Genomic DNA, 12692 nt, shown 5'->3' with positions numbered 1-12692 from the left:
CTGTCAAATGCTCGTCTATTGTTGCCATATGGCATGACAGTACATGTATTTTTAGCTTTAGCAATGCTTTGCATGCTTCGTTTAATTGTAACAAAAAAAGTACTTTGACATGTTCTTCAAATTTAATTTTATTTTCTTATTGAACATTTAATTTTTATTAAACTATATCTTTAAATTAATTACTAAAAAAAGCACGGCTAAATTAATGATTAGTATAAGTATATTATTATCATTTTATATTAATTGATATATAATTCTAGATTTGAAAAATAATTTGAGAAATAAGTAATTAATATTAAGGTAAAACATGAAAAAAAAATGATATGCTGTCAAAGTAAAAAAAAATCAAATTCAAATATAAATATAATAATTTCAGATATTATAAAAAGTATAATCAATTACTATAAAAATCACCTTACTTCATTTACACCAACATGGGTTGTGGTGCACTGGTGGGAGTGCTTCACCCTTAACCAGATATCTCGGAAAATCCAATGTGGTGTCCGGATACCGGGTGGAAGACAAAATAAAAATAAAAATTACTATAAAAATCAATTACTTGTAACTTTGTATAAAATGGTACATTTGAATATTTTAGTTGGCTTTAACATAAGATACCATTTTTGTCATTTTGTGTTTTAAAGAAATCATAATTGATGTTACCCTGCCCATTTGAATTGATGAAATTACCCATGAAGGTAGCAGCAGCTGCTATAGGGACTCCCTCGTTATTTCCTTGCTGCAATTTTGCTCATTTGCCGGCCTCGACTTCACTTTCACTATCCCCAAGGCTTCCTGCTTCCATCTTCTCGCCTTTGCTCATCCCCATCTCAGGTTTCTCTCTTTCTTTCTGTCTCTCTCTCTATATATGTGTGTCAAACTAGGTAAATGATCTATTTCTCTGCTTCATACGCCAAAGTACGGTCTTTTTTTTTTTGTGTGTGTGTCTGACCTTTAGATGGAAACTTAAAGGAGTGATATGTGAAACTGATGGAAAATGGTTACATGTGTATTAGCAATACTTTTAATTATAGGTGAAAATTCTATTTTTCTGCTTCATCAACTTTTCAAAATCAATATCTATGTGCCAATAAATATAATTTTGATGGTAAAGCCTTTTTTCCCCTTTTAGATGACTAGTAAGGAATTGACTACAGGATAATGAATAGATGGGTTTTACCTTCCTTTTGTTGTAGGTAAATATTCTATTTTTCTGCTTGATGGACCCTCCAAAAATGTTTATGCAAGGGTTTTTGCAGAAATAGGATATTAATGTAAAATCTGGGCTTGTTCTTGTTGCCTAAAGACGACAATTGAGTGACTGAAATGTGAAAATACAGAAATATGATTTATCATACTTCTTGTTCCATGTGTGCCCACTCTGGAATTTGCTCAAATGGATTTCAAAGAAAGCCTTTTTCATTTTATTTGTCCCCCCATTTAAAATGTGAAACAACTGGAGAATGATAAAATAAGCATTTGATATGTTTCATTCTATTTGTTTGCCTTTGGATTTTGCTTAATTGAGTATCAACTTAGATGGATCAGTTGTTTCATGAATAGTATTAACTTTACAGGGAGGAAGAAGTTATTCTTACGTGCTGAGAATCTTGATTGTGAGAGCGTGGAACAAATGGATTTGAAGAAGGAATTTCCTGAATTAAAAAAGGATCTATACCCCTCTATAGAGCCATATTGTACTGGGTTTTTGAAAGTTTCGGACCTTCATACTATATACTGGGAGCAGTCAGGAAATCCTAATGGCCGTGTGAGTTTTTTTCTATTTTTTCTTGTATTAAGATGGCACAACATAATCTTTCCATTGCCTATAAACAGTCAAGTACATCAAAGATGTCTTCTATTTGAGCTAGTACATCATGTTTACACCAAAAGTAAAAAAGTGCTAAGCAATTCATTTTGATCTTCTGCAAGTTGTTCTGTGCATCCTCAAAACACCTCTTGTTCCTTCCTGTCCAAATTGTCCACCATATATATGCTGGGACAATCTTCCATCTCTCCTCCTTCTCTGTTGCATTGCCATCCCTGTTCCAGCTGCTTAGGACTCCTTTGCTCCCAGGTTTTACCCACTTGATCCCCTTCATGAACATTCTCCATAGTTGCTCTGTCAATTTTGCAATGCAAGAAAAGGTGGTTGATTGTCTTTGTTTGCTCCCCACGCAAAAAAACATCTGGAAGCCAACATTTGTGAACTTATCATTCGTCCACAAACTAAGTTCCAAAAGGGGAAGTGGGATGTTTATACAAGTCTCAGAGTAAATTAATAAAGTCTAATTGTAAATTTGCAAATGCAGCATCAGATAATGATTTTAAAGGCAAAAAACACAGAGAAGTATCAAGATTAGAAGAACTTGACGTGGAAAGCGAGTAGTGCAGTGCACACTCCTTTGAGCCGAAGCGCACGACTTATAGAAAATAAAGAAGTATCAAACATATATCAATGTAGTTTTTTAGTAGCAGAAGACATCGATGTATTAGTGTAAGTAAATACAATCCATGTAATTGCAGAAACTATCAAAATCAAAGAACTTCATTCTCGATTCTACGAGAATTCTTATGAAGCCTTTCATTTGCTTCTCTTCAATGGAAGTTTCTAATTTTAGCCTCCAATGTACAATAATGCCGATATTATTTCAACTCCTTGAAGTTGAGATTCAAAAGATTGACCGCTTCTCATTGTGATCACTTCACACGTCATTATTTCAAGCGCACACTTCTCTGAAGCACATGAATTTTCCCATGAAACGATAACCCCTCGCTTCACATCAATTGACCGTTTCAAGCAAAGAGTAATAACTTTTAATAACACTGGTATCAGATTTCTACTCATACACGTGTCCATTTTCTCAGAGGAGCCCCAGTCCTCCTCACTAGGAGAAGATAAGAGGCTCAGGAGACTAGCATATCATGACTACATTTGCTTATAGCTCTACATATGATTAATCTGTTTCTATTTTTGGTAGAGAACATTGTTTATTTTTTCGGGTCAGTGATATAAGCCTATTCCAATGTAGGTTATATGTTTTTCTTGTTTTTTTTTTTTTTTGATAACCGAGAAATTCGTCTGTGACCCGTCCTTTGGACCAATCATAGCCTTCTAAACTCGGTGGATAATGGGCCCGCCCCTCTACTCTCTGATGCTTTCACATGATGCAAAATAGGGTGAAATTTGTTATTTTTAGCAAAGATGTTTGATGTAAAGTCATTTTGAAGATATGTTCCATATTTGCAGCCTGTAGTGTTTTTCCATGGAGGCCCTGGAGGTGGGACTTCACCCAATAACAGGAGGTTCTTTGATCCTGTCTTCTATCGAATTATTCTATTTGATCAGGTTGATATTATTAACTAAAGTGCTAATTCATGCACTTTGTGCTTTTTCAAATGTGAGCTGAGAGTCTATCGGTAACAGCCTCTCTACCTCTACCTCTGAGGTAGGGGTAAGGTCTGCGTACACTCTACCCTCCTCATGCTCCCCTGACTACACTAGGTATGTTGATGTACTTTTTCAAATGAAAACAATGGTATCTTCCAGAGAGGTGCGGGTAAAAGTAAGCCTCATGCTTGCTTGGAGGAGAACACAACATGGGATCTCGTTGGGGATATTGAAAAATTAAGAGAGCACTTAAAGATTCCGGAATGGCAGGTGCAAATCGCTCTCCTTCTGTGACTGCTAGGTCGATGGTACTTCATAAGCCTCTCATAGGTGTGAGTTTGCAGGTATTTGGTGGCTCATGGGGAAGCACTCTGGCTCTTGCATACAGCATATCACATCCTGAAAAGGTCTACTAGCAATTATTCTTTAAGTTCCAAGATTTGTAGTTCAAACTTGTTAGAGGAAGTGATAGATTCTATTCCCAACATCATGTTAAATCTACGTTATTGCTAAAGATTTTAAATGACCTTTCTGTTAAAGGTTACTGGGATCATTCTTAGAGGGATATTTTTGTTGCGGAAGAAAGAAATTGACTGGTTTTATGAGGGTGGAGCTGCTGCAATATACCCTGATGGTAAGCTTCTGAATTTCATGCATTCGGGGAGACCAACCAACTGAACCTAGTGCACAGTTGTATTGATTTGTTATAGAATCTGAGAAGTGTAAACTATTTCATCTGCTGCTGGATACAAAAGTAAGGAATTTAGCACGGGCATTCCTATTTTATTTTTCCATATGAAGATGACGAACAACTTTTATATCTACTTTTGGATCTTTGCAATACTCACTCGGAAGCCATTGTTTTAGCCAGTTCACTATTTCAAGTGTACAAATGAAATGCATTCTCCAGAATATATGCCTATTTTGCAATTTCTGGCAAAGTTGTGATTATCTGAGGCGCTTCTTTTAACCAACTTTTTCACCTAAGCAGATGGCTTATACTGTTTAAGCACATTTTATTAAGTGGTTAATTGCTTACCTAAATTTGGGAAAATGATAAGTGTGTAGATCTGATCATCATTGAGTTGCTGTTTTCACTTGGTTGGTTGTTTAATGGGACTGCTGATGTGGTTTTCAAAGTTAAAACTACCTTTTCTGTCATCTGTTACAGTTTGGGAGCCATTCAGAGATCTGATTCCAGAGGAAGAAAGGAAGTGTTTTGTCAAGGCTTACCATAAGAGATTAAATTCAAATATCCTAGAAACACAGGTAAGAAGTTACTGTTTCATTGCATGTCCTAGTTTCTTTTATTGTTCCTGACATTTTTGAATATGTTAAAATTTCCTTTTTTTTTTATGGGGGCAGAAAATGTTAAAAAAAGAAAAAAATAATTATTTGCTCTTTTCCCTTTGATATCCTTGATGTTTCCCTTACACAACCCCTGAAACTTTCTAACAAAATATGCAGGTGTTGTGCATTCTATATAACTTGATTTTACTTGAATTCTCGACAATGGTAGAAGCTCTGTTTGTTCCTTTGTTAGCACCAGACAAGTATTGTTCTTAGGATAGAATGTTTGAAGTACTTATAACTACTGCACAAAATACACCATGCTCCTTTTTTCAATGAAGAAGTCACAATTTGGTGGCTTCAGAGTTTTAAGATGTCATCATGACTCATGAAAAGATATGACAGCAAAGTTGGAAGCACAAAGGATTTTAATATGATAGGAAGCAAAGAAGATATGACATCGGTTTGTGTCTGCAAACTCTGTCAGTGACAGTTTCTGATCCTTGCCCCCACAACATCAAATCAACTCCACATATTGCTATAATACTATTAAATACATTAAACCACTTGTTTGCTTGTCTCAAGTTCTTGAATGTTTTAGTATGCAGCAGCTAGGGCATGGACTAAATGGGAAATGATGACCTCTCATCTTCTCCCTAATGAAGAGAACATAAAGAGAGGAGATGATGATGATTTCTCCTTGGTGAGTACATCTATGAAGTGCATGTAGTATCCGGGTGACCTTCCCATTAAAGCATTGTTCTTTTGCATCTATATTCTTAAAACTCTATCTAAGAGCTGCAGTTTTACTGTTTTCCTTATTTCTTGTCTACTGGGAACTTGAAATTACACTATTTTTGGAAATTCAATGTGAACAATTATTTATCATCATAGAGGCTGTTATCATTCATTATATAACCTGAACATATCTTGCTTTTTTCAGGCATTTGCAAGGATTGAGAACCACTACTTTATCAACAAGGGATTCTTCTCTTCAGATTCTTTCCTTCTAGATAATGTTGAAAAGATAAAGCATATCAAAACAATAATTGTTCAGGTAAATTCTGCTTTTGTTTCTGCTTTAGCTTTGCATTGCCGTCTCAAAGTTCAAGATTCCCCCAATACGTGAAGGCCTTGTCTGGAGACATAAAACATCTGAAAGACTTACATTTCTTCCCAAAGATGGATGCAATTTTTTTTTTGATAAGTTTATTTGTGGAAAATGTGATTGAAGACTTACAGAAAGAACATAATGGAGGACTTACATAAAGAACGTAATGGTAAGGGATGAATGTTTGCCAGCATTGTTCTGGCATGTCCCAAATCTGACACTTAAGTCGTGATCAGTATCCAATGAGCTATTACCAATGCTAGACATACCCGACTGTACTATGAACTGCTACAATACGTGGAAACAATACTAAATATCAAGTATAAAAGCGTTCTCATGATAAATATCTGAAAGTGAGTAAAAAGTCAAGTGAAAATGTAAACCCCAAAAAATCTCGGAGTCATGGAGCAACTAAGAATCTGAGATGCCACTATATGAGACACAACTCAAAATGAAATCAAATAAAGACTGTAAGTAAGATAGGAGCTGACGACTCCACAGACTGGGGGATGGCTCACCTCAACTGTAGAACTGGACGAGCAATCAACAACTATGTCGCCCTTAACAGTATCTAGACAGAGTAGTAAATAAACAACAACATACCCAGTGAAATCCCTGTCTTACCCTTGAGACAGAGTAGTAAATGATGAGTCAAAATGACCCAGTAAGATTTTCGACCCTTCCCTGTCTTACCCTTGAGACAAGCTTTGAAAACTGTAGTGCATAGTGACATAGTAAAGCTATAACAAGTATAAAACAGTTATACAAGTAAGCATGTAGACCTTACCCTTATCTTTGTGGGGTAGGAAGACTTATTTGTGATAGACTCGGCTCAAGAAAAGCATTTCTCAAAACATATTTGAAAAAAACAAGAGTAAAAAGCTACGATGAAAGTATTGAAGAGAAGAGAAGTATTGACAACAAAATAGTAAAGACTACTAATGTAAAAGAAACAACAATAGTAATAAACTTGAAGCATAAGATGATGATAGAATAATAATAGTGTTGGTAAGGGGAAGGGGGAGAAGATATGGAGCTCTAATTTGGTACAAATAGAACAGAAAATAAAAAAAATAAATATGAGATCTATAAATCTGGTTGAAACTTCTGAAAATTCCTGGGGTTAGATTGGAATCACCAAGCGAGTACCAAGAATAAAAAAACCAGAGGTTGAAGTCGTTGGAAAGACAGTGATTGGAAATTATAGAAAATTGTATGGATGGGTTCGGAATCACTAGAGACCATTGTAGAAGAAGAATCCAGCTTGAAAACACATTAGACCAGTGTTCATGCACCTGCGAGTGGATTTACGTGCTCGTCAGAACCCTAATTTCTGGCAGCATGTGTGAGGTAATCTGGTAGGGGTTTGGTTCTGGATGATGATGAATTTGTGGCAGTGTTGGTTTTCGCACAACACTGATGGAGAAGAAGATGACACAAATTAGATCTGGACAGTCACCCCCAAAAAAGGCACGCTGACTGACCTTTCTGCCCTAGATGTTTCTCACTGATGCTCTGCTACCATGTGAGAAACAAAGACTCGGGAAATATTATTAAAACACATAAATTACATTATTACATTGATACGTATTTATAGACAGTCCATGTAGGACACTACATACAATCCTATTCTAACAAACCCAAAAGCATAGAATGTCCAACTCGTAATTCTGAAGACATGACATAAGATGATAGCAGGTGTCAAACTCACGCCCAAACCCTTGGTTGGCCGGACCTGCACTCGGTGCCTTAACTTGACTGAGCAGACCAATTCTTCGTGGAATTTATGAATAAGGACAATGCATGGAACAATATGAAAACATTTCCATCAATGGATTTAAGTACGTTTCTTATCAAATAAAATATTAAGTCTCTTAAGTACAAAAAATCACAAGTATGGTGTCAGGCAACATAAAGGTAAGGCCCAAAACATATGTGCATGAAATGAGTGACTACGTCTATGAGGCCTCTAAACTATGCATAAGAAGTAGAAGTGTTGGGACAAGGCTCCAACATAGGGTATGAAAGTACGTAATACATGGAATAAAAAAGGAAAATGCCCTGTAAACCAAATGGGGCTCACTAATGAGAGTGCCTAGCATGGAGACTTGTTGTCTTGAGGATTCGTGCTTGCATCATGAAATGTGGTTCCATAGAGCTCAAATCATAAGAGACGCATCAATTGTGTAGATAAGAAATCGAAGAGATTATGAGAATTCGAGATTAGAGAATGTCAAATTAGAAAGGTTTTCCTTACCTCAAGTGCTTCAGAGCTAATGGTAGTCCCATAGTTCCAAATGAGCCCAAGAATGCTAATCCCGACTCCAAGTTCAACAACTTGACACAATGATTTTGATATTTGACTACCCAGGTCAAGATAGTAGTCCTTTCTTGGAGACTTAAGATGAACTTGACGAAGTAATATCTTCTGTGAAAAGTGTGGCCATCGGTTTTGAGGTTGTGGGGAAATTTATCACTTGCAACAATCTTGGGAAGGTTCGTATTTTCCTAAAATGTCTAATGGCGACTAATATATTAACCTAGAGTTAAATTTGGTATCATTGAATCCATCGAAATCTCAATGTTGGTTTACTTTCGTTAACTATTAAGAATTCTTGTATTCATTTTTATATAATAAAAGGGATTGGCCCATAAATCAACAAAATAAACTTGCTAATTAGTTTGATATAAGATTTAAGTGATGAGCGAAACTACAAAAGTTCTTGGCAGGGCATGTGTATATATACATATATATTTTATAATTAATTCTCATTAAATTCTCTAAATGGATAAACTTCTAAATATCTAATTCTTATTAAGTTCTCTACATGGTTAAACATCTAAATACCTCTGATTAAAGCACTAATCAATTATAAATATATTATGAAATTAAGATATACACTAACACTTCATAAAAATTAAGTCATTTAGAAAATATATTTTATCAAATTCTTTTATTTTTCGAACCTAGTCTCAAGAGTACAATTTTTTTTCTTTTGAGAAAAGTTCCCATTCTTAGGATATGTAAATTCTTGTCTTTTGACTTCCTCACGTCATGTATATAATTTAAGGCATATCCAAAGTCTGGGTGTTACAACAGGTAGATAGCATGATAGTATAAGTGTGAAATCATAGAATAGAAATAACAAAATAGGGGGTCCACAGTGGTTGAAACTAGCCAAGTAGCTCACCCTGAAGTCTCCAACTACACTTATGAAGAATTGTTTGGGTCTTAGCTTAGAGATTTTCGGGGTGTTACACACAAATCCTGCCTCCGATCCTCAAGACACCATCAGAATCAAGGACAGCCTCCTTGGCTTCCGCTCTCATCACTTTGTCTCGAATGAGACACAACTTCTCATCATCGAACTAGTTCTCACGGATCTGCTCAACTAAGGAAGACCGGGCCTCTATGAAAGCAATCAAACTACCGCTCTCCTCAGAAATCTATGCTCCTAAGCCCATACCCGAGCTCCACTGGTGCAAGGGTCAACATAGCACTAAAAGTGCAGCAAGTGCAACACGAGACAATAATAATGTGTACTCGATAGTATTTTTTTTGATAAAGATAATGTTGTATTCATGAGCATTAAGGATATGCTGGAGACCTCCAAAAATTGGTTTCCAACAAGAGAGAAAACAAAAAGGCTAATAGATTACAAAGAGCCTATAAAATCCAAAATTTGTGCAGCTTCTTCTATCCCTTACTCTTTACACCAAAAATAAAAGTAAGTCAAGCAGTTCCATTTGACTTCTCTATTGAATTAGCTTTGTTATCATAGCATCTGCTATTTCTTTCTTTCCAAATACACCACCAAATGCATGATGGTATTATACTCCACCACTTTTTCTTAGATTTTTCTCCCCCCTCTGCTGATCCAGCAACTAAGTAGATCTGATGTATGCTCAGGCATAATCCAACTAAAAATACTCACATTCACAACCGACGCAATAAAATAGAATTTACTAACAAAAAGAGGGTGCACTTGTAGCAAATAAACTATGGCATGTACGACATGATTAAATATGCACAAGCACAACATTTAAGTGAAATGCATGCTCATGAGTCATAAATCAAATACCTTGTATTTAGCCTCTGTAATTGTTGGATACATCTAAAGTGCCATTATGACTGCTATCCACTGCCACTAACCTTATCTACTCAAGCATGACCGTTTGGAACCATAAAGCACCACCATGAATTTTGTTATCAGTCATCCATCTAATCATGATGATTTGGTTACTGAAATCTGCTATTGTTCATTAACGTCATTACCATCATAATATGATGGGTCCCTGGGTTGGTCGGAAGGAAGGAGGAAGGAATAAGAGTTTCTGTAGTTGTATTGAGGATCAGCATGGTGAGTAGCTCTGTGGTATAAAGACAAATATGAATAGGGACAGGAAGGAGAAGAGTATGATAGAAATGAGATTGCTGGATCAAATATAAGTAGAAGGTTTTATTTCATGTCAGATTTCTGAAGTTTAGTTCTGTGATTTAAATATTTAATAGAGTATTTATTTTCTTTTAAAGTATATTTTTCATTGCCACATTTTCCCTATAACCTACTAATACAGTTTAAATGATCATACAAGTAAAGAGCAGGTTAAGGCTTAATCATATGTTGCAAGAAATGAAGTGCATTAAATTTCCATAGTGCTTCTTGATGTGTTTATCATGTGAGTTTTTACCTAGAACATCCACTAAGTGCAGTTGACAACTGTTCGGTCCTCAGTATTGAAGCTAATAACTGAACATGCATTTTCAAGTAGTCAGATGTGACTATGCTCGTCTGTTTTCTTGTCATTATATATTGTCAATCCAAGACGTATATTCCGTTTATGTTTCAACTTATGATCCTGCACTAAATGTGAATCTTATATATTATGCATGTACTTGAGGTAAATTGTATTCTTGGATAATCTGATTACAAGAAAATCTTTGTAATACCTTCAGGGAAGATATGATGTTTGCTGTCCAATGATGTCAGCATGGGATCTTCATAAAGCTTGGCCAGAGGCAGAGTTCATTGTAAGTGAAAAATGATTTCCTCAGTTAGGTAGATTTATTAATTCAAAATAATTGGAGGGGAGGAGCTTTGAGACAAAGACTTCCGCCGTTGACGCAGGAGGCACAAAAAGATAGGGTATTATCTTTCTGGGCCGCCGTAAAAATATTAGCCAGCAAATGTATATGTTTTGTATATTTGGTACAAATATACATATAATATACATAATGTATGCATAAATATACCTGATCAGGAATATGTTGTATCTGGACTAGTGCTTGTAATTAATTTGGACCAACAAGCGAAAAATGAATAAAATTCCAAAAAGATCTGCCAACAACTAAACTTGAGGAGGAGGTTATTTATTTATTTTTCTTAACCCAACAGGTTACAAGACAAAAATAATAATCAAAGGGGCTTGTACAAGAGTTATGTTAAACTGGCAGTGGAGACATGAAACAACAAAAGGACCTTCGGGTATAAAACTGGTAGATTTTCCCATATGATTTGAGATTTCTATGAAGAGTTGGGATGGGAATCAGACCAAATAAACATTAATTTCATGTGAAAATCCTGTAGGTTGATTTAAATTTGGATGTGGGACATGAAAACTCATCCAACTCAAGGCATGTAGTTAAGGAATGAGTTCAATCTTATGGGTTATCGGATTTATTCTTTAGGAAGGCCTGGTTTGAATGGCCTAACAACCTCTAGGGATTTGGATGATACTTTTAGCACTATAGATTACCTTGAAAAAAATAATAGCTGAAGAAATGAGGTTTTTCTAACTTTTAAAGGAACAAGGCTTTCATAAAAGAAAGAAGATTTTACACCTTGGATACATGATCATATTATTGGCAACTGACAGTTTCTGCTGTGTGATTATAGATTGTCCCAGGAGCAGGTCATTCGGCCAATGAACCAGGAATAGCAGCAGAACTTGTTGCGGCTAATGAAAAACTGAAAAATGTCCTTGAAGGAGTTTCTTGAGTGCAAGTGCCTACTAGTCATTGACTTTAGACTTTGGCATGGATGTTTGTGAGAGTTAGTATTGTAGATCCTTGCATTCCAGTATTCTAGGTTTGAGTCTCTTCACAGATGAACTAAGAGCAGCACCACATGTGTGGAAGAAAGAAAGTTTGCCTAAAAACAATGCCACGAGTTCTCTCCCCTTTTATATACGACTATTGGACGAGGCTAATTGAAAGAGTTCATTTGTGACATCCCATGTGTGGGGGCATTATTGATACTTCCTACTCATTTTATGTGCTGCTTTATATCCTAAACCCCAACAGCTACACTTGATGCTCACTTTAGCCCCTTTCTCTATCTGTATAATTATTATTCCTCTCCTCGATGCACCGAAAAAGAAATTCGGAAGCATGTAAGTATGAAGGATATGCATAAAATATGATCATAAGAGGACAATCTCTTTTAAATATGACCAAGTTAGATCATATTAAAACTTTTAAAGAAGAATCATAAGTCATGAACATGGTCAATGCATCTTAAAATCATATTGAAAGCTTCATAAAATCCTTTAAGAACAACTTAGTTCATTTTGTGGGATTTTTTTGATTAATTGACATAGACCAAGTGAGCTATAATGTGAAATTCGGTGTCTTGTTCCCACACTGAAAAGAGATGTCCTTACTTTCCATTTTTCAGGGCAAGGACCTTAACTTTTAGCTTAGGTAAATCCACTAGCTATGTCTTTCTAAGAAAAACCTACAAGGACACGTAGTTAGGGACAAGGAGATTGCTACTAAAAACTCGGTCTCTACAAATGGGAGAGTCTCCATCTCAATATCCTCTCGGTGCTAAGTAAAAATCTCAACGGATAGTTATATTCATAAACTTATCATAGTACATTGAAAAACACAATCAAGTT

The 12692-nt window shown here is 35.7% G+C and overlaps 1 protein-coding gene across 1 annotated transcript; it reads left to right on the top strand.

The window, feature by feature from the left end:
- The first annotated feature begins 650 nt into the window (after nucleotides 1–650).
- On the top strand, nucleotides 651–12152 carry LOC102589237 (proline iminopeptidase). The gene is made up of 11 exons (XM_006352053.2): nucleotides 651–834; nucleotides 1578–1768; nucleotides 3251–3349; nucleotides 3551–3661; nucleotides 3736–3798; nucleotides 3932–4025; nucleotides 4563–4660; nucleotides 5283–5384; nucleotides 5625–5738; nucleotides 10750–10824; nucleotides 11690–12152. Exons 1-11 carry the CDS (start codon nucleotides 657–659, stop codon nucleotides 11789–11791), a joined length of 1227 nt encoding a protein of 408 aa, XP_006352115.1. The 5' UTR covers nucleotides 651–656; the 3' UTR covers nucleotides 11792–12152.
- Nucleotides 12153–12692: the final 540 nt, after the last annotated feature.

Source organism: Solanum tuberosum, unplaced genomic scaffold, assembly GCF_000226075.1.
Source record: "Solanum tuberosum cultivar DM 1-3 516 R44 unplaced genomic scaffold, SolTub_3.0 scf00137, whole genome shotgun sequence".
NCBI lineage: Eukaryota > Viridiplantae > Streptophyta > Magnoliopsida > Solanales > Solanaceae > Solanum > Solanum tuberosum.
This window is presented reverse-complemented; position numbering and strand designations above follow the sequence as displayed.